The 27116-nt window shown below is 47.5% G+C and overlaps 1 protein-coding gene across 1 annotated transcript in view; it reads right to left on the bottom strand.

Annotated features, from left to right (window-relative positions):
* The window catches only part of CA4 (carbonic anhydrase 4), a 141834-nt gene that overhangs the window by 9630 nt on the left and 105088 nt on the right, over window positions 1-27116 (bottom strand). Inside the window, exons 6-7 of the mRNA XM_068268722.1 lie at window positions 19274-19340; window positions 303-463 (exon numbers count right to left, since the gene is read on the bottom strand). Of these exons, the coding sequence (XP_068124823.1) occupies window positions 303-463; window positions 19274-19340 (228 nt within the window). The remainder of the gene's footprint in view (window positions 1-302; window positions 464-19273; window positions 19341-27116) is intronic.

Here is a 27116-nt window from a genome sequence, read left to right as displayed (position 1 = left end):
GTTTTCTCCCGTTGTCATCTGTTTTTCTTTTAATTGGGCCTCAAAATTTCTAAAGCATTATACAAACATTTAGTTGGCACAATCTTGGCCAAGAATCTAGCAAGTGTATAGCTGCCCTCAATATTGCTGTTTTTATTTATGTTTTATTTATTTTTTTCATTCAAAGCTCTACTGTAAATATTGTTTAGCCATTGTTTATAATTAGTGTTTTACCTAAGATGTTTCAAGCAGTCAGTTATTTGTGGAGAAGAACATAAAATATTTAGATAGATAGATAGATAGATAGATAGATAGATAGATACCTGAGATTCCCCTATCTTTATTGGGTCAGGAAACACAGTCCAGGTAACAACTTCACTGCAGGGCGGTGTAGTGAGAGACCCTTCGTATCTGTAGTAATTATCTGTTTTCACATCTTTAATCAAGTTCTGTAGTATGATGTCATTTAGAGTTACAGTGCTGTCTAATATTAAAAACAAAAAAAGAACATTTCATTACATGATCTAAGAAAGGATTTTCATTTCCATAGAATAAGTAAGTTAGTTAATTGTCTTTTCTAAACAACTTAAATTGTATACTGTAGATAGTTTCATGATTATTTGCACTTCTGCTTGGTTATCATCATTATCTACGGTCTTAAAGCAACCAGAGCTGTCCGGTCCACAAAAGGTTAAGGACTAAGGAGTGTTTTTTTTTCTTGCAACCTTCCAACAGACATGCCACATGTGCTGAATCCTGTATGTATTGTCACATGCACATGACTCCAAGTTCTTCCTCACTCTTCCATCCAGTTTGGATGGACGATCTGATTTGGGAAGTGCCTTAATAGCAGCCAGCAAACACTCATAAGGCCCATACACACGTCGGATTTTTGCGAACGACCCGTCGTTTGAACGTTCCGTCGTTCAGTCGTTTGCACGTCAAATCCGACGTGTGTACAGACTATCGTTCGGGTGATAAGACTGGTTGATCGCTGGAAACCAGTCTTATCACGCGAACGATAGTCCGTACAGACGTCTGATTCCGCGTGCGAACGACTGAACGACGGGACGTTAAAACGACCCGTCGTTCAGAAAAATCCGACGTGTGTATGGGCCTTTAGCCATACACTTTACATTTTCCTAAGTATTATGAGATTATTAGAATCTAAAAAAAAAATTGTTGTTATCCTCCTGATTTGTTCCTATTTATAACTTTATTCCTGAGATCATTAGACAATTCCTTGCCCCCATAGTTGATTGTTTTTTCAGTTTTTTTAGTCTGAACTAATCAAGATTATTACAGATGGTTAGTGTTGGAAGTCAATTAGCTTGGTGGTCAATGGAAGAGATTAGTTGTTTGATGTTGTTTTTAGGGAATGGGTAGTCTTTTTATCCATCTTAAAGATTCTGTTCTTTTTTTTCCTAAATTGATTCTATTGTATCTTTTACTTGGCCATTTTAAGCTGTATTGAATTAATGCAGTCAGACAATTGTTTCTGGGTGTGTCTCTATTTCAGACTGTAAAAAATAAAATGTGAAGGGGGGACATTTTTTTCAATACTTACAGCAAGCCTTTTGTTTTTAATTGTATGTTTCTATTGTTTTTTTTTTTTTTTTTTTACAATTTGTGATGAGTAAAGTTGATTCATGATCATTTTTTATCCTCTGCAATATCTATGAGATTAGTTATCTATGGAAATATTATTGACTCTTTTAAATACCATTTCACAGAAATTGTGCTAGGTCTCAACTTTTCTGTTACCTCCACTTTGTGTTGCTACTTATTTCTGCAGATGTGAATTAAACCTTGAATATCATCTTCGGTTATGAGTGTCTAAGTTAGGTTTGACTTTTGGAAATTATACTTCCTTCCCAGTGTTCTAAATCCCCTGCTATATGTGTAATTTGTGTATTTATTGATATTGCAATATATTTGAAATGAAAAAGGGCTGTGCAGAAACCATAAAGTACTTCTTTCTTATCAGGAACTCTAACCTGGGAAAACCGTTCACTTCACCATTGATGAAATAAGAGTGTGAAGTGTTTATTCTGGAGCATTTGTACCTTGTCAGTATCCCTTGGCAACTTACTGAATGGTGCGGTAACAAAGTGAGAGCCAAACTTTTACCTTGAGGGCATTTTTTTGCCTTCTTGTTTAGCTATAGTAGAATCCCTTTATACAGCAGAGTCCCCAGTATCTGGCACCAGTGGGGAACTCCTGATTCTGGATACATGTTCCTGCCGGTTGCTTAAGCAACTGGCTTAAAAAAGCACAACCCTCCCCCCCCCCCCCCCCCAGATACTCACTGAGCCTCCAATAATGCCTAGCAGCCTTCCTGAGCACCTAGCGGGCTACTAGCGGCTTTCTATCCCCCCCTCATGCATGCAAGCTGGCGTGTGACTTGCTTGCATGGTTGCCGGAAGCTGCTAGGAGCCTACTAGGTGCTGCAGGAAGGCTGCTAAACGTACCTGAAGGCTCAGTAAGTATTTTAAAAACCTCAAAACCCACCAAAAACAATGCCCACATTATCACTGAGGCATTGAAGTTGAGACTTCTGGTTGTCTGAGTTCTGGATAATGGGGACTGTGCTGTAGTAAATTCCCAGGGACCGGGTGTAACATTCCTAGAAGAGGCAGCGGCAGGCAGTCAGGGTGACTACGCAGCTGCCTCGGTTTCCTTGGCAGGTCTTTCACCCGTTCCTCTGGCGTCTAACACGCCGAGGACGGGATTATCAGTGGCTCATAGGGTTGCTGTAGCGCGCGGGCACGCGCTCAGACAGGACCTTTATACTGGGAGGAGGCGCGTCAGCTGACCTGCTGCCAGTTGGCTGACATCATGGGAGACTCGCGGCGCTTCTGATTTGTTGATGGGAGTGGGCGCGGCTGTAGGGTCTCCTCTGCTTCTTAAGCCCTTGGTGTTCACTTGCAAACTGTCTGCTGTCGTGAATACTTTGTGTTAGCGCTTAGACCTTAGTCAGTAATCCGGTGTGATTTGATCCGGGAGGAAACCGGGCATTTCACACAAGACTAGGATTGTTATATATTGTTATTACTTGATATTCTGTGTATGACTCTGGCTTACTTTTGACTTTGCTCTTGCTTATCGGTTCTGTACTTCTGCCCATCTGATTCTGTTGCTGACTCTGCCTGAATTATCTCTACCCTCTTGCCTGCCGTATTTGTACCTTACCTGCCTGTCTGTTACCGAACCTAGCCTGTCTGACCATTCCACTCACCAGTGAGCCCTTGTCACTGGTGAGGTTCTCACAGGGCCGATTTTCAGAATTTTAAGAATCGGTGCCTTTCATACTTTGACTTATGTCCTACCTCATCGGGGACTGAGAGTCAGAAGGTCATTTTGATAAAAACTTTATTATCTGGTGAATCGCAGTCTTGGGCCTACAGTCTCCCTGATACTCACGAGGCGCTGGCATCTGTTCAGGAATTTTTTAAAGCGATGGCAGTTATATATGATGATCCTGATTTAGCTATGACATCAGAGAGGAAACTCAAAACCCTCAGACAGGGGCATAACACTGTAGAAACTTACGCAGCTGAGTTTAGAAGGTGGGCAGGGTCATCCAGATGGGGCAGTATGCTCTATCAGATTGTTTTTTTTCAGGATTATCCGATTCTGTTGCTAATTTGATGCTGGGTCATCCAGAACCCAAGTCTTTGGATAAGGCAATCTCTCTTGCTGTCAAGTTTGATTGCCAATGCCAACTCCGATATCAAAGGCAGACTAGGGAGGTTGAGGGAAACAGGAGATATTCGGAGAGACTCTGTCTGTTTTGCACAGAGACAGGGCATATGGTCCAGAATTGCCCCAGTGTTCTCCCCAGGGCCATTTACCAGGGCGCGCCGCCCGGCTGATCTCCTCCGAGCGCCCGGCTGATCTCCTCTGAGCGCCGGGGTGAAATTGTCCCGTTCTGTGTCGCTCATTAGTGAGCAGCGGCGGCTGTATCATTGCAGCCAGCCGCTGTCACTCAGGGACGCTGCCTCCGCCCTCCTCCTCAGCTCCCGGCAGTTGTATGGAGGGGCGGGGAATGCAGCGACGTCACACGCAGCTTAGCTGAGCAGGAGATCGGAGAGGAAGCGCGGCTCAGTACTCTGTGGAATGTTTAGCCAGACGCTCTCCTCCTCCTCTCGCTGTATTCATCCTTCTGCCAGCCGCTGTGTGTTGTGTTAGTGAGTTTCACTATCTAATGCAGACCCTCCCGCCAGCTAGAACTTCAAGATGCTTAACCCTTTCACCCCCTGATTATCCTGTCCTGTGACTGTGTCCCCTGGTCTCTGATTCTTGCCAGACTAGACTGGTCTGAGGGGGGAGAGTGAGACGCTGTACTGACAGCCACGGACAAAGGCAGGCAGACACAAAGTGATTAGTGAGGCACCCTGGCCCCTTGACAGCCACATAGCCAGCAATATCCCTTGTAACTGAGACTTGTTACAACCAGCAACCAGGTTTGAAAATGAAACTACTACGATTTTTTTCCCATGTTTCCTATATACATGGGTGGTATAAGAGGGGATATCTGGTGCCATAGCATGCTATGGATAAGCTGCCTGCTTATCAACATCATGCTATGGCCCAGAAATCCTCTTTCCTATACTGGGACCACCCATGTATATAGGAAAAGCTGCTAGTTGCATTGTCAAATCAGCAGAAGGGTAGTTAGAACTTTAAAGACACTTTACCTGTTAAAAGAAAATGACCAGCTACTTACCTGGGGCTTCTTCCAGCCTCTTAAATTGTTCTAATGCCTTGCAGTCATTCGCGCTGCTGCTTTGTACCTCTGTGATTCCCCTTTGAATGCTGCATGCATGGCCACCACGTGTCATTCGCCTCCTCCATCATCACATTCCCGTGACCGGCAGCGTTCTGCACTTCGGGGTAACGAAAAATTGCTACTGTGCATAGGCAAAGTGCTCCTGGCCACGGCAGCATGATCGCGTTGGTGCGAGACTAAGGAAGAGAGGAGCGTGGAATAGCGATGAGGGCAGCAGGAGGACTTTAAGGGGCTAGAAGAAGCCCCAGGTAAATAACTAGCCTAATTTTTCTTCAATTAAGTATCCCTTTAAGAGATTCCAGTACAGAACCTAGCCTGTCAATTTTATGGGGGGGGGGGGGGGGGGGCGCGTTGTCAATAACCCACCTAGTGGCAATCAGCATGACCATCCCCACCCGGCTGATTTTTCATGCCACCCGGCTGGAAAAAAATTCTGGGGAGAACACTGTTGCCCCAAGAAGGCTGAAAAGCTGGTACTTGGTGGTACTATTCTAGGCGATCCTATCTTGCCTTTAAAGAATAATCGTGTACTCCTCCCGTGTTCTATTACCTGGGAGGATAAGGTACAGGCTACCCAGGGCTTTATGGACTCGGGCTCCACAGCCAATTTCATGGATTATGATTTTGCTGTTTGGTTTTCCCTTCCGTTCTTTGGAACGTCAGCTTGTTGTTACTGCCGTGGATGATTCTCCACTGCAGGGAAAACAATCTCTCTTTCAGACTCCTGTATTGTAATGTCAGGTGGGGGCTCTACATAAAGTACAAATACAATTTCTTGTTCTCAAAATGGCTACCTCCACTGTGATTCTTGGTATGCCGTGGCTTCAATAACACTCCCCTCAGATTGACTGGAGTACTGGACAATTGTTGAGCTGGTCCTCCTATTGCCATCATCACTGTATGGAGAAGGTCACGGTATGTGCCACCAAGGTCCAAGTGGAGGGGTTGCCTACTCAGTATTCTGACTTTGCGGATGTTTTCTGTCCCCGGGCCGCAGACAAACTTCCACCCCATCGAAATTTTGACTGTCCCATTGAGTTGAGATCAGGTTGTATGCCCCCTAGGGGCCATTTGTATAATCTTTCTGGGCCTGAGAAACTTGCCATGCAGGAGTATATCAAAAAAAATTTGGCCAAAGGGTTCATCCGTCCATCTAGGTCCCCGGCCAGGGCAGGCTTCTTTTTTTGTACAGAAAAAGGACGGAGGCGTTTGGCCATGTATCGATTACAGAGGGTTGAACAAGATTACTGTAAAAAATCGTTATTCTCTCCCTCTGATTGATGATCTATTCTCTCAGATTACACATGCAAGTGTCTTCACTAAAGTTGATCTCAGAGGGGCATACAACCTGATTCGCATAAGAGAAGGTGACGAGTGGAAGATGGCGTTCAACATGTCCGACGGGCACTACGAGTACCTTGTTATGCCCTTCGGGTTGTGCAACGCACCCGCCGTCTTCCAAGAGTTAATTAATGAGGTTTTTAGAGAAGTCCTGGGGCGATTCATACTCGTCTATTTAGATGACATACTCATTTTTTCATCCAATTTAGCTGAACACAGGGAACACGTGAAGTATGTTTTAGGGAAACTTCGGCAGAATTCCCTGTATGCTAAAATTGAGAAGTAAAGTGTAGAGAAACCGAGAGCCCAATATAGTGTAGTATGTTAAGCATAAATTAGGTAAAGGTTATCGTGAGAAAATTATACTCACAAACGTGGGTTACCACAGAGGCAACCACTGTATAGGCAGGTGAGGAGATTAGACCTGTCCTCACTCAGGGATAAGAAGTCGCTCTCTGTAGATGCGAAAGGGGGTAGATCACCCCTCCACCATTTCAGCAATAGCAAGTGTCACTGAGACGCTACACTTGCTATTGCTGAAATTCTGTCTTGTCCCCATGTTTATTGCCTGATGAAGCGGGCTGGGCCTGCAAAACGCGTTGCACTGTTTTGGGGTACTAATTAATAAATGTGACTACTATTCAGACAGTCTTTCGTGTCTGCTTTATGGAGGTAAGTCCACTGCTTCCTCCCAGCAAATTTTAAAGTTTTTATCCACTTTTATCCTGCTGGCGCCTCTGTTCTCCTACTGCTAAAATTGTGAAGTGTCTTTTTGAAGTTCCTGAGGTTCCCTTTTTGGGGTACGTAATCTCTACTGCAGGATTGTCAATGGACCCCAGGAAGGTATCTGCTGTCCTGGAGTGGCCGCAACCCTTGGGGTTGAAGGCACTCCAGCGATTCCTTGGCTTTGCCAACTACTACAGGAGGTTCATAAAGGGATTTTCTTCTGTGGTATCACCTCTTACTGAGCTTACCAAGAAGGGGCAGATACCTACAAATGGTCATCAGAAGCTCAGTCTGCCTTTTAATCACTTAAACATTTGTTTTGCTCCGCTCCCATTTTGAGACATGGGAACGTTGCTCTCCCTTTCATTGTTGAGGTGGATGCTTCTGAAATCGGGGTTGGGGCTGTGCTGTCTCAACACTCCAGTCTACAGGGCAGGTTGCACCCCTGTGCATATTTCACTCTGAAGTTTTCTCCCGCTGAGAGAAATTATGATATTGGGAATCGCGAGCTATTAGCTATCAAGCTTGCTTTTGAGGAATGGCGACATTGGCTTGAGGGAGCTGAACATACCATAACGGTCTATACCGATCACAAGAATTTAGAGTATATTGAAGGGGCTAAACGCCTCAGTCCCAGGCAGACTCGTTGGTCCCTGTTTTTTTGCAAGATTCAGGTTCATTATTACCTACAGACCAGGTAGTAAAAACATAAAGGCAGACGCCTTGTCTAGATGTTTGGAGCCCGAGACAGTGCAGCCCTCTACCCCGGTAGACATCCTTCCCGAGAAAGTGGTTCTTGCTGCTACTGGAATTTGGGAGGATGCGGCTTCTACTTTGGACTCGTTTCAACAGGCGGATGAGAGACGGTCTGAGGAGTGGGAGTTTGCACCAGGTGACATAGTGTGGGCACTGCCTTCCAGAATAAGGGGGGTTAGATCTTCCCATGTGTCCCTGTTAAATCCTGCTATTCAGGTAGATTCCTCTCCCTCCCTCCCTTTGGTGATTGATGCGGAGGAACTTAGGGAAGAGGTTCAGGTGAGACCAGGTGGACCGTGTCCGGAGTCCAGGCCTCAAGGGGGGGGGGGGGGGGTACTGTAACATTCCTAGAAGAGGCAGCGGTGGGCAGTCAGGCTGAATACGCAGCTGCCTCCGTTTCCTTGGCGGGTCTTTCACCCGTTCCTCTGGCATCTAACACGCTGAGGACGGGATTATCAGTGGCTCATAGGGTTGCTGTAGCGTGCGGGCGCACGCTCAGACAGGACCTTTATACTGTGAGGAGGCGCATCAGCTGACCTGCCGTTCGGCTGACGTCAGGGGAGACTCGCGGCGCTTCTGATTGGTTGATGGGAGTGGGCGCGGCTGTAGGGTCTCCTCTGCTTCTTAAGCCCTCGGTGTTCACTTGCAAACTGTCTGCTTTCGTGAATACTTTGTGTTAGCGCTCAGACCTTAGTCAGTATCCGGTGTGCTTTGATCCGTGAGGAAACCGGGGATTTCACACAAGACTAGGATTGTCATATATTGTTATTACTTAATATTCTGTGTATGACTCTGGCTCACTTCTGACTTTGCTCTTGCTTATCGATTCTGTACTTCTGCCCAGGGGCGCCTTAACCTACTGACCACCCAGGCAGTGGCTTGGAGCGGCTTTGATGGGGAAGGCGCAATAAATTACTGTCAGTCCAAGGGGAAATAAAAATTCCTGTCCTGAAAGACCGTTGTAAGGGACTGGAGAGAAATAGATTTCCTTCTGTTTTAAGAAGGCAAATTACACCAAGCTTTGCTTTTTTAGTAGGAGGGCATTTTGGTTCCTTTTATCCCCCTATACATTCCTAGTAGCTTGGGTCACCCTGAGCTGCTTGGTTACTCTGCTCTTTTCACAAATAGCCTTCTGCTAAGTCACTGATAAAGAATCATTCAGAGTTCAGATTTATAGATACTCCCTAAGAAGAAGGTGTCTGGTTTATAGCTGTTCTCTGCCCCTCCATGAGTCCACCCTGAGCCTGACTGACTGACTGACATTTAAGAGTATGTAGTGAAAGTTTTCTACTCTCACAAGTGTTTTTAGGAATGCATCTAATAAGGATTCATAGAAAGATTTGAGACAGTCCCTCACTATTCAGTGTACAGAGGTGACAGCGCCCTACCGCCAAATGTTACTGAGTCTGCAGAGCGAGTGAGACAAACAAACAAACAAACAGTAAACTCTGCAGACAACACTGTGCTCTGCTAGAATGTCTGCCATGTCTAGATGTCAGGACGATCGCCATGACTAGCTATGGAGCGGTAGGATCATCTGATCCTCTCCCCTCTGGGACACACAGCCTGCACTTCTCCCTGAATTCACCAGGACAGTGTTTGACGTGTGTAATGGACACAGTGGGGGTTGCAGGTTTTGTTTTTCATTGTGAGCGAGTGAATAGGAGGGCAGCATCTAAAGCTCAAACAATGATAATGGACATGTAAGCAATGTGTGTAATTACATCCATCACTACTTATAATTGAAGCTGGCATAATAATGTATTTCCATTAATGCTGTCTGTTTGCCCTCTCTCTAATGCTGTGTACCACCTCACGATTTTTCCAACGATTTTCCCGATGTCCATCAATTTTTTTTTTTTGAGCGACAAGTAGTCATTTACACGATGTCGTGACATCGCTTAGCGTTGTGTGGTGAAAAATGACCGTCACTGAGGATCGGATCTTTAAGATCCTTGACGACACCCCGTAAAGTACTGCGGTCTCTTGACTTCTCGTTCGCGCCCGTCCTGTAATGTCACGTGACATCTTGCATACCCGCTGGCAGGAAGATGAATCGCTGGACGCTTGTCATAAGGGACACCTCGCTGGATCCATCTTCCTGTGTTGTTGCAGTCACTGTGGTGAGTGTGGAGCTTAACTTTGCTCGCCCACACCCTCTGCTCATGCTCCCTCTCCCACTGTCTCTCTGACCACTGCTACTTGGGGAACAATGTGCACAACTATGTACACTAGTCTGAGCACTCTTCAGGGGAGCCAGTAGCATTTGGAACTATTATTGTGTATTTATGTAGCACTGTCATCTTCAGCACTTTACAGAGTACATAGTCATGTCACTGACTGCTCACTGACTCATCCCTACCATAGTCAAACTGTAATGTCCGACCATATTATTATCATATATTTATATAGCACTGACATCTTCTGCAGTACTTTACAGAGTACATAGTCATGTGTCACTGACTGTCCCCAGAGGAGCTCACAATCTAATCCAACCATAGTCATAGTCCAATGTCCTACCATATTATTATTATTATGCATTCATATAGCACCGACATATTCTGCAGCACTTTACAGAGTACATAGTCATGTCACTGACTGTCCTCAGGGGAGCTCACAATCTAACCCTACCGTAGTTATAGTATAATGTCCTACCATATTATTATTATGTATTTATATAGCACTGACATCTCCTGCAGCACTTTACAGAGTACGTAATCATGTCACTGACTGTCCTCAGAGGAGCTCACAATCTAACCCTACCATAGTCATAGTATAATGTCCTACCATATTATTATTATTTATTTATATAGCACTGAAATCTCCTGAAGCACTTTACAGAGTACATAGTCATGTCACTGACTGTCCTCAGAGGAGCTCACAATCTAATCCCTACCACAGTTATAGTCTAATATTTTCAATATAGGATTGTTTTGGGGTAAACCAGTTGACTTATTAGTATGTTTTTTAGGATGCAGGAAATGTCTGAAGTGTCTGAAGACAGAAACTCCATGCAGATTTTGCCCTGGCCAATGTTCAAGCCTAGGAGCACTAAAATGCAGTAGTGCTACCCACTGAGCCTCTATTCTACTCATAGATATCTGCTCATCCATGTCATCAATTTTGACCCTCTACTACCCTTCCTCCCTCCATTCTACTTCTCTTCTCTTGTATCACTTACACTACAAACACACTGTGCTTATCTCCAGAATGGATTATGAATCAAACTATTAGGCCCAGTGCACACCAAAACCGCTAGCAGATCCTCAAAACGCTAGCGGTTTTTGGAGCAGATTTCAGAGCGATTCTAGGCATGTTTAGAGACATTTTTTAAACATGCCGAGCGTTTTTGTGAAGCAGATTACAAATACTGTTACAGTAAAAGCTGTTACTGAACAGCTTCTGTAACAAAAACGCCTGGAAAACCGCTCTGATTTAGCGTTTTTCAGAGCGGTTTGCATTTTTCCTATACTTTATATTGAGGCAGAATCGCTTCTGCAAACCGCAAATGTGCAGCAGGAGGCACGCTTGCAGTTTGCTAAAAACCTCAAACCGCTGGTATGCACCATCCCATTGCAATACATTAGCCAAGCGTTTTCACAGACAGATGCGGTTGGCGGATCGCTGCTAAAACCGCTCGGTGTGCACTGGGCCTTAAACCACCTTACCATATCAGTCCTTCAATGTCATGATATACCCACTCTAGTCCTACCCTAACAGGTGGTAACATATTTGCATATCTCATAATGTTTGTGAAAAATTATTTTGAAAGTAAGAATGTCTTGCTTGATAATCCAATCTTGCAATGTGACTGCCATTGGAACTTGTAGTGTGGATGCTGTATTTATTTGAGGTGCATACTGGCAGCATGTGCTGTATGGCATACAATGCTGATCATCCACAAAGCAAACTTAGGCAGCTGCCTAGGGTCTAGAGAGAGTTTAGGGGCCTGGTGGTTGCTAGCCCCCACCAAATCTAACTAAATAAGCCAGGTGACCATCAGTGGAGGGCAAAGTGTTATCTTGCCTAGGGCCCCATTTCATAGTTATCCCTCTCTGATGGCTTATATCATGTGAAGTGTTCTATAATGTATATGATTTTTGTTTTACTTTTTATGGGGGGGAGGGGGGCGCCACAGGATTCCTTGCCTGGAGTGACAAGAAGGCTAGAGGCGCCCCTGCTTCTGCCCATCTGACTCTGTTGCTGACTCTGCCTGAATTATCTCTACCCTCTTGCCTGCCGTGTTTGTACCTTACCTGCCTGTCTGTTACCGAACCTAGCCTGTCTGACCACTCCACTCACCAGTGAGCCCTTGTCACTGGTGAGGTTCTACTGATAGTACCCACCAGCTCCTCTGGTGAGGTCTAGCTAAACTAATCAGTTACATAGTTGCACCAAGCACTATACACTTCAGTTACCTGTTAGCTATACTTGTATTATTGGTGATTCTGCAGATCACCACATAATCAGGTATAGTGTCTGGATTATTGGTGATACTGCAGATCACACAATAACCAGACGTCTGTATTGCTACACCAATCGTTACACCGGGCAAAGAAGCTTGCTATATCAGAAATTGTCATTCTCGAACACATAAAGTATACTGTAGTACTCTATCTTAATTCAGTCAATAATTGAGCATCATTTTCTTTTCAATGCTTCAGCAAGGGAGCACAGACAGTGTTTAACCACTTGAGGACCACAGTGCTAAACCCCCCTAAAGAGCAGGCCATTTGGCGTTGGGTGGTCCTGGGGCTGCCGCCAATGGTTGTCACGACCATTGGTGTGACCGCGGTCGTTAGGTAGTTAAGCTAGATCAAACCGAACAGTGCTCAATATGCATGGATTTGCATGCAATAATCAAGCAGCAGTTCACACAGGAAGCATCAATCTCATCAGTTAATGCAGGCGCAATACTGATAGTGGTCTAGTGGTCTCCTCTGTCTACATTGCTGTGCAGCCTGGATGATACTGCAATGTTGCAGCCATGCACAAGCAAGTCACAGATGACAGGCAAATCTCTCAGTAATCAGGCAGCAGCTTACACAGAAAGCATACCGTATTTTCCGCTGTATAAAACGCACCGGAATATAAGACGCACCTAGGTTTAGAGGGCAAAAACAAGAGGAAAAAAAAACTAAACCTGGTGTGTCCATATTCCAGGAGCGCCTTGTACATGTTATTCCTCAAATTGTATCCTCCTGTGTCCCCCATGTGTCCTCATGTCTCTCCATGTCTCCCCCATGTCCCCATGTCTCCCCCATATGTCCTCCTGTATCCCCCATGTCTGCCTCACGTGTCCTCCTGTGTCCCCATGTTGCCCCATGTGTCCTCCTGTGTCTGCATGTCGCCCCATGTTCCCTGTATCCCCCATGTATTCTCCTGTCTCCCTCAGTGTCCTCCTGTCTTCCTCATGCATCCTCCTGTCACTCCCACCATATCTCCTCATGTCTATTCGGGATCCTCCATGGTCCTCCTGTCACCCCCATGCATCCTCCTGTCTCCCAAACCATGTCTCCTCCTGTCTCTTCTGTCTCCCCCATGGTCCTCCTGTTTCCCCCACCATGTCTCCTCCTGTCACTTCTGTCCCCCCATGGACCTCCTGTCACCCCCATGTCTCCACCTATCTCCCCATGGTCCTCCTGTCGCCCCCATGTCTCCCCCATGGTCCTCCTGCCACCCCCTCCATGTCTCCTCCTGTCTCTTTTGTCTCCCCAATGATACTCCTGTCTCCCGCATGTGTCCGCGGCTTCCCCCGTCCCCTCCCCTTGTGTTGTCTGCCCCCCCAAGTGATTAGTGGCAGCTGCTTACCTCATCCGTCATGCCCGCGGGGACTGCAGACCTCCATCTTCTGTGTGCAGCTTCCTCTAGTTCCGGGCTTCTAATGATGCATCATCAATGATGTGTCATTAAAAGCCGGCACTAGAGGAAGCCGCACACAGAAGACGGAGGTCTGCAGTCCCTGCCGGCATGACGGATGAGGTACACAGCTGCTGCTAAACACCCGGGGGGTTGCCAGACAACACAAGGATGGGGGCGGAAGACACATGCGTTAGACAGGAGGACCATGGGGGGGGGGGGGGGGCAGAAGAGACAGGAGTAGGCACACAGGCAGGGAATCCCCTACGTGGCAGCCGATTGTATCGGCAGGCATTCAGAAGTCGGGTATTTCCTGCCTTTGCCGTGTAAAACGCAGGGACCTTTTCTCCCCATTTTTTGGAGAGAAAAAGTGCGTCTTATACTGTGGAAAGTACGGTAGGTCTCACCAGTCAATGCAGGTACAGTACTTTTAGTGTGCTCCTCTGTCCACATTTCTGTGCAGCCTGGATGATACTGTAGCATTACAACCATGCACAAGTAAGTCACAGATGACAGGCAATTCCCTCAGTAATCAGGCAGCAGCTTACACAGTAAGCATAGGTCTCACCAGCTGGTACTCTTGAGGTGACCAACGCAGACCCAGTGTAGTGTGCAGATAGCAAGAAGGCTACAATTTTCTGCACACCAACCATGGCCTGTGGGTCTCTGACTATTGTCTACCGCATGCGGCCACCCAATTTCCACTATAGCTGGATACAGAACACAGCAGGAGCCAAAAGCAGACGTTCTATTATATCAGAGTTCACTATGAAGTTTCATTGTAACACAATTTTTTATGGCACTGTAAACCTGGGAGTTGTTTGTTGTGTTTCCATGACTATGGAAAGGACATTTAAACAGAAATATATTGCTTCACCTCTATATCAAATAAAAAAAAATTTGTTTAGGGATATAGATGGCCCGAACTGATCGCCTACAGTTTCCGGGCAAACGTCGGCTGTTCGCGAACATATGGTGTGTTTGAGTCGCCCCCTATACATTATAATGGAGCCAAAAATTGAACCCTCACCCCAGCAGACACATGGCAGCAGACACATGGCAGCCAATCAGCTAGCCCTCCCACCTGGACTGCAACCTGCAGAAAGCCAGCACAGCAGCCATTTTGCAGTCTGTGTTTGGCTTCTGTGCTAGGCAGATCAGGGAGAATGTGCTTCTGACAGTGATAGTGTTAGTTAGGCCTGTGTTCTGTGTCCTCAGTGCCGATTCTTGATGCTGCCACAGTGCCCTGAACAGATAATAGCCCTTAGGGTTTGTACATTGTTTTTATTGCTATTGCATTTCTGTTCTGTGTGTCCAGTGCACAAGTTAGCTGTTGGAGACAGGTCTGTTGGTCCTAGAAGTGCACTGACTAGATAACCCAATAATCCTTCACCACCACTACTGGCAACTTATAGCCACTACTTCCCTGCATAAGGCCTCACTGGCAGGACCTACAGTATATTTTGAGGTACCGTATTTCGCGCCGTATAAGACGCTCCGGAATATAAGACGCACCTAGGTTTAGAGGGCAAAAACCAGGGGGAAAAATATAAACTTAACCTGGTGCGTCCATATTTCAGGAGCGTCTTGTACATGACCTCCCCCAAATGGTGCTCTCCTGTGTCCCCATGTCTCCCCCAAGTGTCCTCCTGTCACCCCCAGGTGTCAGTGCTGTACCCCCAGGTGTCCTGCTTTCTCCCCATGTGTCCTTCTGTCATGTCCATGTGTCCTCCTATCCCCCTGTGACCCCCAGGTGTCCTGCTTTCTCCCCATGTGTCATCTTTTCATATCCATGTGTCCTCCTGTCCCCCTCTAAGTGTCCTCCTTTCCCCCTCTAAGTGTCCCCCTGTCACCCCCAGGTGTCCTGCTTTCTCCCCATGTGTCATCCTGTCATGTCCATGTGTCCTCCAGTCCCCCTCTAAGTGTCCTCTTGTCCCCCCCAAGTGTCCCCCTCTCAGCCCTATGTGTCCTCCTCTTCCTCCAAGTGCCTCCTCTGTGTCCCACTGTGAGTCCCCCCCAACACCCCCCGCGCTTGTATGTACCCCCTAACCCGCCCCGCTTGTCTGTGCGTCATCAATTAAGCGTCATTAGAAGCCAGCACTAGAGGAAGCCGCCCACAGGAGCCGGATGTCTTCAATCGCCGCGGGCAAGATGGAGGTAAGTTGCTGCCCACTGCCGCTTCGTACACGGGGGGGGGGGACCTGGCGACACAGGAGGGGGGTACAGACAAGCGCGGGGGGTGTTGGGGGGGACTCACAGCGCTGCCCGCTGCCGCTTATTACATGGGGGGGACCCGGCGACACAGGAGGGAGGGGGGTACAGACAAGCGGGGGCAAGGGGGAACGCAGCCACAGAGGAACACAGGCAAGGCAGGGAATCCCCGATGACGGCGGGTCGGCGGTTCGTAGCGGCGGGCGTCCGTAAGTCGGGGATTCCCTGCCTTTGCCGTATAAGACGCAGGGACTTTTTGTCCCCATTTTTTGGGGGAGAAAAACTGCGTCTTATACGGCGAAAAGTACGGTAATTGTTGCACATACCATAAACCTGTCACCTGATTTATGTGAAGTGATAATGATAATCAGCTCCTCCCTGGCAGAGTTGCACATAGCATAAACCTGTCACCTGACTTACGTGAACCAAGATTGCGCCGTAACAGGACGCCGCGGCCACAGGGCTCCGGTCCTTTTCTCCTTTCTCCCCCTCAATCCCTCACCTGCTCTCTCTCCCCCTCTGGGGAAGATGCGGGGGAAGATGCGGGAATAGCGGAGGTCACGGGTGTGAGCCGGTGGGCCGCAGAGTTTGAGCAGGCCGAGGGATGCCAGCTGATCGGCCACGTTTTGCGGGGACTCTGCCATCCTCAGCAGTCCAGCCAGCAACCCGAAACGCCACCACACAGCCTGGGGAACCTACCGCTGATCGGGCGCTCGGCGGATCGCGCCCACGCCCTGGGATTGCCACATGTGTTGGCTGCGGGCAGCGCTGGCTTCTCCGACACCACTGGCCCTGGCCCACTGCTGGCTGCCGCTGGATCAGCTGACCGGGATGCGCCCGGCAGTCAGCTGATCATCGCTGTGCCATGTGCTCCGAGCTGGGAAGGGAGCCTGCCAGCCACAACGCTGCTGCCACAGCATGAAGGGGAGAAGCGGGCTCTTCTGCTCCTCAGTGCAGGGCTGCCGCTGCTGGATACACCAGCACGCCACTGCCGGATCCATCCATCTGCCCTCTGCAGCTGCACCGGCCCACCGCTGCTGTTGCTGGATCCACCAGACCACCCACGGACACACCATCGTCTCTCAAGGTCTGTGCTGCTGACCTCCTGGCCACCAACATCCTACCTGCACTAGGCCACAAGCCGGGGGCTAAATTTCCCACTTGCTGCCAGGTCCACTACCTTTGCCTACTGCCCCATCGCATCCACAGAGGAGGTGATGCTGCCCCCCTCCCAGTGGAGCTTGCTGCTGCATCTGATGTCCTGCCACCACCAAGGTAAACCCCCCTGGCCTGTCCACCACTGCTGCCCCCGGCCCCACGTCCACCACCACTGCGGCCCAGCAAAGGTGACTCCTGGCCCCACAGGGCTCCCACTGCATCTGCACCCTCATTACCAACTGTGCAGACATGACATTAGGAGTGCTACCCCTTGGGCAACCTGGTCCGAGTGAACTCTGCTGTCCGCCTCCATCATGATGCCCCTCAGTTTTCTCAGCCTTCTCTCTACTTTCGTGGACAATCGGTAGAACATGTCTTGTTGGGAGTGTGTCACTGTGTAGCGTCCAGTGCCGAAAATGGCAGCGCTCATATCAGCTCTCAGGCTGCTCCTCCAGTCCCACTCTTTTCTGTTCCTGCTATCAGTGTATGTTTTGCTATGTTTGTATTATGTTAACTGTCTGTGTATGCTGTAATGCTCTCTGTTTTGCTTTTTGTTTTTGCTTTTTATTGTTTATATGTATGTACCATGCTTAACTGTATGCAATGCTGTACTCTGCTTAATTGTACGCACAAGCTGTAATGTTGTCCTATGTATGCTTGTCCCCTGTCTATGTATGTACCATGCTTGTATGTATGCTGTTTCTTGTCTTTTTCATCGACGACCCTGTTTGCGCCAAAACCAAATCCGGGTACAACCCACCGTTGTACTTGGCGATAATAAATTCTGATTCTGATTCTGATTCTGAAGTGACAATCAGCACCTCTTGTCAGAGTTGCACATAGCATAAACCTGTCACCTGTCCTGCGTGAACTGACAATCAGTTCCTCCTTGACAAAGTTTTTTCCTTTTTTTTTGATATTGTAATATTGCTTACAAATTCAATTTGCTTACAAATTTATCTATGTGCATAATTAGGTGAAAAATGAATAAAAAGATCTTGGTACTTTAAAGAGAAACTTTTGCGAAAAGGGGAAATAATCATTACAATGTAAAGTGAAACGTTAAACAATAGAAGAGAGATCAAGAAATGATTGATATTCGCCATGTAATTTGTTCACATTGTTTGATCCACAATTAGCCTGCACGTAATCATCTTTACTACTGGCAGACATGAAAAAAACAGACAGTACCCACTGCTATTATTTCTAACCACACCCCCTAATAATGCAACAGGCTAAAAGGTTATTTATTTATAGATAGACATATGCACAAGGAGATACTAATCACTTGGCAGTTGGAAACAACCATTGTCTCCCACAATGCAACAAGGCTCCCACAGTGTGATGTCAGGACCTAGGTCCTGACATCACACTGTGGGAGGGGTTTCACCAAAATATTAGCCATACAGATGTCCCTGAAGAAAATGTAATGATGTTTCCTTCAAGAAAATGTAAAGATTTCTCATGGGCAAAGGGGTATCCGCTAATGACTGGGACGAAGCTCAATCCCTGTTCACAGTTCCTCTTTAAGGCTCCATTTACTCTATGTCAATTGTGTAATCACATTGAAAGGAAATGCAATTATATTTTAATGTGGTGTGACACTTTCCTTGAACGTTACCAGATGATGCTGTGCAAGCATATTTTAAAGCAACGTGAAAACATATTAGACCTGACAGCCCACTTTAATTAACTACTTTAGGACCATGTCACACCATTGGGTGTGACCGAGGCAGCGGCCCCAGGACCTCCTAACGCCAATCGGCGTAAAGTCCTAGGGCTGGCTTTTGCAGGAGATCACGCACACGCTGCACGCGCATCTACTCTTGGTAGGTGGAGCTCAGCTCCACCTCCAGTCTCCCAGCTGTTAGATGGCGAAACCGCCATCTAATTACCCTGTACAGCGTTGCGGTCCAAGGCAGCACTGTACTGGGGACAGCCGTGTGACACGGCTGTCCCCTCTGTTGCTGCGGAAGTGATCCGCTGTCATAGGCTGAAGCCTATGACAGCCATTCACGCTGATTGGCTGGAGGGGGAAGGGAGAGAGAGTTATAAAATTATAAAAAAAAATAGGGAAAAATATTAACAAAATAAAGAAATAAATATGTATTTAAAAAAACAAAAACCTGGGGTGTGATCAGACCCCACCAACAGAGAGCTCTGTTGGTGGGGAAAAAAAGGAAGGGGGAATTACATGTGTGCTTAGTTGTGCGGCCCTGCAGCGAGCCCTTAAAGCTGCAGTGGCCATTTTTGTGAAAAATGGCCTGGTCGTAAAGCCTGTCGTCCTGAAGTGGTTAAGGTGCTTGTTTTTTGAGGCCACATGCATTTTAATCACACAGTTTTAACCACAGTTATGTGTAGGTACACAAATTATATAACCACATGATAAAGTATAGTCAGCAAAAATCTAAAAATATATGATAAATGAATCAACCCATAGTCATACAATACCTTTTGCCTGGATCTTAGGTAGCTCCTTAATTATGGGATCAAAGTTGATATTGTTATTGGTTTGCACCTGTGAAGAAAATGTATCATAATTATAAAGTGTTTCTTAGTACAAAAAAAGAGTGTGTTTTTAGCATATGTAGATAAATATATGTAAAGTTCAACTAGCATTGAAAAAAAGCATTGTTCTGCACTCCAAAAATCTTAATTGAGCTATAAGAAGGCCTGTTTTCATATGGTGCTAGGATGCATCTGAATACCTGAATAGGGATTTGCATGCATGATGCAGAAATCTGCATGATTTGCATTTTTTCCCCACATGCGATTCAGACGGCAGCCTATTGATTTCAATAGGCTGGGTTTCCCCTTCTGAATTTGCAGCAATGGAAACGGTCCCTAAGGGTGATCTACTATAGCATTGTAATGATACACAGTATCTGGGGATGTGCTTTAAACATAATTATCTGGGAAAATATTTAAAATACATCCCCACAATGGTTAATTTTCCTGGCTATACTAAACCACTTGGGGCAATCAGCAAAAAGGGAGATGCTTGATTCTTTACAAATTACCCTTTAGGGGTGGCTCGTCGCCCAGTTGCTAGAGGATGAGATGTTAACCCACATTAATAACAAAGGTCCTAAATAAAAATACAATTATTAGATTTATTATCTAACTAATTGCTGTGCAAATAAAGCAGAGAAAGTTTTATCCCTTCTCCCCCTTCCCAAACACAGCAGGAACTTTTTGGCACTGTTTACTGAATTCACTACACTTCAACATAATCTGATAATTTTTGCATTTTTGAAGCTTTGCATTCCTTGGTCATACCAGCTTGTGGGGGGGGGGGGGGGGGGGTATGGGGTTAAAGAAGCTTAAGGGGGTCTGCATATTTAATATATATATATATATATATATATATATATATATATATATATATATATATATATATATATATATATATATATATGCAGTGGGATGCGAAAGTTTGGGCAACTTTGTTAATCATCATGATCTTCCTGTATAACTCATTGGTTGTTACGATAAAAAATGTCAGTTAAATATATCATACGTGAGAAACACACAGTGATATTTGAGAAGTGAAATGAAGGTTATTGGATTTACAAAAAGTGTGCAATAATTGTTTAAATAAAATTAGGCAGGTGCATACATTTTGGCACTGTTGTCATTTTATTGATTCCAAAACCTTTATAACTAATTATTGGAACTCAAATTGGCTTGATAAGCTCAGTGACCCCTGACCTACATACACATGTGAATCCAATTATGAGAAAGAGTATTTAAGGGGACCAATTGTAAGTTTCCCTCTTCTGTTAAATTTCTCTGAAGAGTAGCAACATGGGGGTCTCAAAACAACTCTCAAATGACCTGAAGAAAAAGATTGTTCACCATCATGGTTTAGGGGAAGGATACAGAAAGCTGTCTCAGAGATTTCAGCTGTCTGTTTCCACAGTTAGGAACATATTGAGGAAATGGAAGATCACAGGCTCAGTTCAAGTTAAGGCTCGAAGTGGAAGACCAAGAAAAATCTCGGATAAACAAAAGCAATGAATGGTGAGAACAGTCAGTCAACCCACAGTCCAGCACCAAAGACCTACAACATCATCTTGCTGCAGATGGAGTCACTGTGCATCGTTTAACCATTCGGCACACTTTACACAAGGAGATGCTGTATGCAGAGGAAGCCTTTTCTCCGCCCACAGCATAAACAGAGCCGCTTGAGGTATGCTAAAGCACATTTGGACAAGCCAGCTTCACTTTGGAATAAGGTGCTGTGGACTGCTGAAACTAAAATTTAGTTATTTGGGCATAGCAAGGGACATAATGCATGGAGGAAAAACAACACAGCATTCCAAGAAAAACACCTGCTACCTACAGTAAAATAAGGTGGTGGTTCCATCATGCTGTGGGGGGCTGTGTGGCCAGTGCAGGGACTGGGAATCTTGTCAAAGTTGAGGGATGCATGGATTCCACTCAGTATCAGCAGTATTAGCAGATTCCAGGAATCAGTGACAAAGCTGAAACTGTGCCGGGGCTGGATCTTTCAATAAGACAACGACCCTAAACACTGCTCAAAATCCACTAAGGCATTCACGCAGAGTAACAAGTACAATATTCAGGAATGGCCATCTCAGTCCCCAGGCTCGAATATAATTTAATTTCTGTGGCGTGAGTTAAAGAGAGCTGTCAGAGCTCGGAAGCCTTCAAACCTGAATGAACTAGAGATATTCTGTAAAGAGGAATGGTCCAAAATACCTTCAACCAGAATCCAGACTCTCATTGGAACTTACAGAAAGCGCTTAGAGGCTGTAATTGTTGCAAAAGGTGGATCTACTAAATATTGATTTCATTTATTTTTTGTGGTGCCCAACTTTATGCACCTGCCTAATTTTGTTTAAACAATTATTGCGCACTTTCTGTAAAGCCAATAAACTTCATTTCACTTCTCAAATATCACTGTGTGTGTCTCCTATATGATATGTTTAACTGACATTTCTTATCGTAACAACCAATGATTTATACAGGAAAATCATGACGATTAACAACGTTGCCCAAACTTTCGCATCCTACTGTATATACAGTGGCTTGCAAAAGTATTCGGCCTCCTTGGCTTGCAAAAGTATTTGGCCCCCCTCAAACATGAATCAATTTTATTGGAATTCCACACAGTGCTGCTCAAATACCCCTTTTTAAAATTCGAGTTTGGTCGAATTCGAATAGTAAATTATTCGAGGTCAGTCGAATATTCGAGTCGAATAAATTTTACTATTCGATTCGACCTCGGACTTCGAGCTCACTATTCGAGTCGGTATTCGAGCTCATTATTCGAGCTGACTATTCGAATTGGCCTTAAATAGCTTCCCAACACTTGTTTTGAGGGTTAATGATGCAAGAAACATATTTTTTTCCAAGTGACAACAGCAAGTGATTATGTGGGGATGTTCCTTTAAAAAAAAAAAAAGGTGAAAAGAGAAGTTGTGTCCAGAATTTTGTTCAGTACTGTATATACTTCTTCTTCTTCTTCTTTATCTTCTATATCTTCTTCTTCTTCTTCTATATCTTCTTCTTCTTCTTCATCTTCTTCTTCTTCTTCTTCATCTTCTTCATCTTCATCTTCTTCATCTTTATCTTCTTCATCTTCTTCATCTTCATCTTCTTCATCTTCTTCTTCATCTTCTTCATCTTCTTCATCTTCATCTTCTTCATCTTCTTCTTCATCTTCTTCATCTTCATCTTCTTCATCTTCTTCTTCTTCTTCTTCTTCTTCTTCTTCATCTTCTTCTTCATCTTCTTCATCTTCTTCTTCATCTTCTTCATCTTCATCTTCTTCATCTTCTTCTTCATCTTCTTCTTCTTCTTATTCATCTTCTTCATCTTCTTCTTCTTCTTCTTCATCTTCTTCATCTTCATCTTCTTCTATATCGTCTTCTTCGTCCCTTCTTTCTCTTTTCATTTTTTTTTTTTTTAAAGAAATGCAGCTATTTTTGAGCGTAACAACAAATAGCTGGTGGCGCACGCATGTTGGAAGTGCCATTGTATGTGCTCCCTGGCAGTGGAAACACACAGACAGCAGGAGGTAAATTTAGCAGCAGGAGGAGGAGGATGAGTGTGTGGCAGCATGCAGTCAATGAGGCAGGCAGCGTGACATAATAGCCCTGGTACCTAGCGGTGATACCATGGCTGTAAATAAACACAACAGGAGGTCCCAGACAGCGGTCGTGCAGCCCACATTGTGTCCAATACACAACTGGGACAACACAGTTTTCAACCCGGGCACCTCAGAAAAATTAAACCTTTTTTTGTAATGGTTTTGTAGTTTTGGTTTTACAACCAATTACACAGATATATAGCTATTTTTTGACGTAATAGCTGGTGGCAGAGTGGCAGCAGAAGGTAAATCTGTGTACCCTGGCGGTGGGAAACACAGACAGACAGCAGCAGCAGCAGGAGGAGGAATGGAGGAGAGTAATTATGTGAGCAGCTATTGTTTGACGTAATAGCTGGTGGCAGTGTGGCAGCAGAAGGTAATTCTGTGTACCCTGGCAGTGGGAAACACAGACAGACAGCAGCAGCAGGAGGAATGGAGGAGTAGTGTGAGTGTGGCAGCAGGTAGGCAGCGTGACATAATAGCCCTGGTACCTAGCGGTGATACCAGGGCCGTAAATAAACACAACAGGAGGTCCCAGACAGCGGTCGTGCAGCCCACATTGTGTCCAATACACAACTGGGACAACACAGTTTTCAACCCGGGCACCTCAGAAAAATTAAACCTTTTTTTTTTTTAATGGTTTTTTGGTTTTTGGTTTTACAACCAATTTAGCTATTTTTGGACGTAATAGCTGGTGGCAGAGTGGCAGCAGAAGAAGGTAATTCTGTGTACCCTGGCAGTGGGAAACACAGACAGACAGCAGCAGCAGGAGGAGGAATGGAGGAGTAGGCGAGCAGCTATTGTTTGACGTAATAGCTGGTGGCAGAGTGGCAGCAGAAGGTAAATCATCTGTGTACCCTGGCAGTGGGAAACACAGACAGACAGCAGCAGCAGCAGCAGGAGGAGGTATGGAGGAGCAGTGTGAGTGTGGCAGCAGGTAGGCAGCGTGACATAATAGCCCTGGTACCTAGCGGTGATACCAGGGCCGTAAATAAACACAACAGGAGGTCCCAGACAGCGGTCGTGCAGCCCACATTGTGTCCAATACACAACTGGAACAACACAGTTTTCAACCCGGGCACCTCAGAAAAATTAAACCTTTTTTTTTTTTAATGGTTTGTTTGGTTTCGGTTTTGCAACCAATATAGCTATTGTTTGACGTAATAGCTGGTGGCAGAGTGGCAGCAGAAGAAGGTCATTCTGTGTACCCTGGCAGTGGGAAACACAGACAGACAGCAGAAGGGCAGTACACAGCAGCCCACTGTAGGTGTAAAATGTGTGGCTGCAGGCGACGTAATAGTCAAAGTGAACCAGGCTGGCTTAGTGAGCAGGAGCCAGGAGGTGGTAAAGGGTGGTAAGGCACATTAACGATGGTTCCGGCAGCCAGTTCATGTCCCCCTCTCGCCGACAACAGGGGCCAGGAACTCGCCTTCCACCCACGCCTGGTTCATCTTGAGAAACGTCAGTCTGTCCACAGACTTGTGAGACAGACGTGAGCGTTTCTCGGTGACCACGCCACCAGCTGCACTGAAGCAGCGCTCGGACAGCACGCTGGAAGGGGGGCAGGACAGCACTTCCAGGGCGTACTGCGCTAGCTCGCTCCAGATCTCCATGCGCTTGACCCAATACTCCATGGGATCAACAGGGGCATCGCTGTCAAGCCCGCTGTACGACCCCATGTAGTCAGCCACCATGCGGGTCAGGCGCTGGCTGTGACCGGAGGAGGATGCTGCTGCATGCATCTCCTCTCTAGTCACTGCTGCCGGAGCCTCTACAGTCCTGTAGAGCTCGTGGCTGAGAGACAGCAGGTCTGTGGGGCGCTTGCTGCTGCTGGATGCAGGCACCTGCTGCTGCCTCTGTGCTGGCTGCTGGACAGTGGGGGTGGAAGGCTGGGGGAAGGCTTCCTCCAAGCGCTCAACAAGGGCCTGCTGCAAGCTCCTTATTTGTTGCGCTGGGTCTCCTCCTGCAGGCGGCAGGAACTGGCTCAACTTCCCCTTGAGGCGTGGGTCCAACATCATGCTGATCCAGATGTCCTCCCTCTGCTTCATCTGGATCACCCTGGGGTCCCTGCGCAGGCACGCCAGCATGTGCGCTGCCATTGGGAAGAGGCGGGCCACGTCTGCTGGCACATCGACGTCAGTGCTGTCCTCATCCTCCTCCTCTGCCGCCTCATCCTCTCTCCACCCCCGCACCAACTCAGCTGCGCTGTGCTGATCCCCCTCATCAGCAGCCAGGTCAGGGACCTCCACCAAGTCCTCCTCCTCCTCCCCCTCAGAGGTGGACTGCGCAGCTGGTTGCCGCTCCTGCTGGTCCAAGGCTGCCGCTCCCTGTTCCAGCAAACCATCGAGGGCCCTGTTCAGCAGAGAAACCAGGGGCACCCACTCGCAGACCATAGCATGGTCCCTGCTCACCATGTTTGTGGCCTGCAGGAAGGGAGCCAGCACAAAGCACACCTGCTGCATGTGCCTCCAGTCATCATCGGGGACGATGGACGGGATGTTGCTGGTCTTGTCCCTTCTCCGAGCTGCGGAAACAGTGGCCAGGGCAAGGTACTGGTTGACAGCGTGCCTCTGTTCAACCAGACGCTCCAACATCGCCAGGGTGGAGTTCCAGCGAGTCGGAACGTCAATGATCAGCCGATGGCGTGGCAGATCCAGCTCCTTTTGCACGTCTTCCAGGCTCGCACAGGCTGCAGCCGAGCGCCGGAAGTGACGCACAACATTCCTTGCCGTTTCCAGCAGTTCGCCCATCCCCTGGTAGGTGCGCAGGAACTTCTGCACCACCAGGTTCAGCACGTGGGCAAGACAGGGGATGTGGGTCAGGTTTCCCCTGTCTATGGCAGCAACCAGATTGGCCCCATTGTCGGACACCACCTCTCCGACTCTGAGGCCTCTGGGGGTCAGCCAAATCCTCTCCTGCTCCTGGAGTTTGGCCAACACGTGGGCTGCCGTCAGCTTGGTCTTGCCAAGGCTGACCAAGTGCAGCAGCGCTTGGCAGTGGCGGGCCTTCACGCTGCTGCTGAGGCGGGGGGTTTGGCCAGGTGTGGCGGAGGATGGCAGAGGATCGGAGGAACCCGCTGCAGTTCCCCTGACCCTGCGGGGTGGCACCACCCACTGTGTTGCTGCTGCTGCTGCTGCTGTGCCCGCTGCTGCTCTCCCATCCTCACCCCCTTCCACCAAGCTGACCCAGTGGACAGTGAAGGACAGGTAGCGGCCTGTCCCGAAGCGGCTGCTCCAGGAGTCCATGGTGACGTGGACCCTTTCACCAACCGCGTGCTCCAGCCCTCGCTCCACATTGGCCATCACAAAGCGGTGCAGTGCTGGAATGGCCTTGCGGGAGAAAAAGTGTCTGCTGGGGAGCTGCCAGTCTGGGGCTGCACAAGCAAGCAGCGCCCGCATGTCGCTCCCCTCCTGCACGAGCGTGTACGGCAGGAGTTGGGAGCACATGGCCCGTGCCAGCAAGCCGTTCAGCTGCCGCACGCGACGGCTGCTGGGAGGCAGAGCCCTAACCACCCCCTGGAAGGACTCGCTCAAAAGGCTCTGGCGTGGCCTTTTGCTGACACGGGAATCACCAGACACAGCGGAGGAGGCCACTGAGGACTGGCTGCCAGAACAGGCCTCAGTGTCGGCGGCAGGAGTTGCAGAGGGGGGAGGAGCAGTGCGTTTCCGCACTCCTGCTGGTGCTGCTGGAGGAGCAGGAGGGCGGGTGGCTGCTGTTGCTGCTGCTGAAGGCTGTGCAGTGATGGGTGTGGTGCCACTGCCAGCACCAGATGCCTTCAGCCTCTGGAACTCCTCATGCTGGTGGAAATGTTTAGCCGCAAGGTGGTTGATCAGCGAGCTGGTGCTGAACTTTAAGGGGTCTGCACCTCTGCTCAACTTCCGCTGACAGTGGTTGCAAGTGGCGTACTTGCTGTACACAGTGGGCATGGTGAAAAAGCGCCAGATTGGTGACAGAAACATCCCCCTACGGCATGGAAGCGCTGCTGCCTGTCTCCCTGTGGTGGTTGGGGGGGGGGGCTTGGGTGCGGCTGGTGGTGGTACTGGCTGATGCTGCTGCTGCTGCTGCTGAGCCTGAGACACCAGCAGGCTGTGGGTCGCTGCCAATGCTTGCAATGATGCGCCTCCTTGCAAGGCCCACAAGCGCATCCTCCTCCTCCTCCGAGCTGCTGAGGACGAC

This window comes from Hyperolius riggenbachi, chromosome 2 (genome assembly GCF_040937935.1).
Source record: "Hyperolius riggenbachi isolate aHypRig1 chromosome 2, aHypRig1.pri, whole genome shotgun sequence".
Classification (NCBI taxonomy): domain Eukaryota; kingdom Metazoa; phylum Chordata; class Amphibia; order Anura; family Hyperoliidae; genus Hyperolius; species Hyperolius riggenbachi.
The sequence above is the reverse complement of the archived record's forward strand: the minus strand, read 5'-3'. Positions and strand labels throughout refer to the sequence as shown.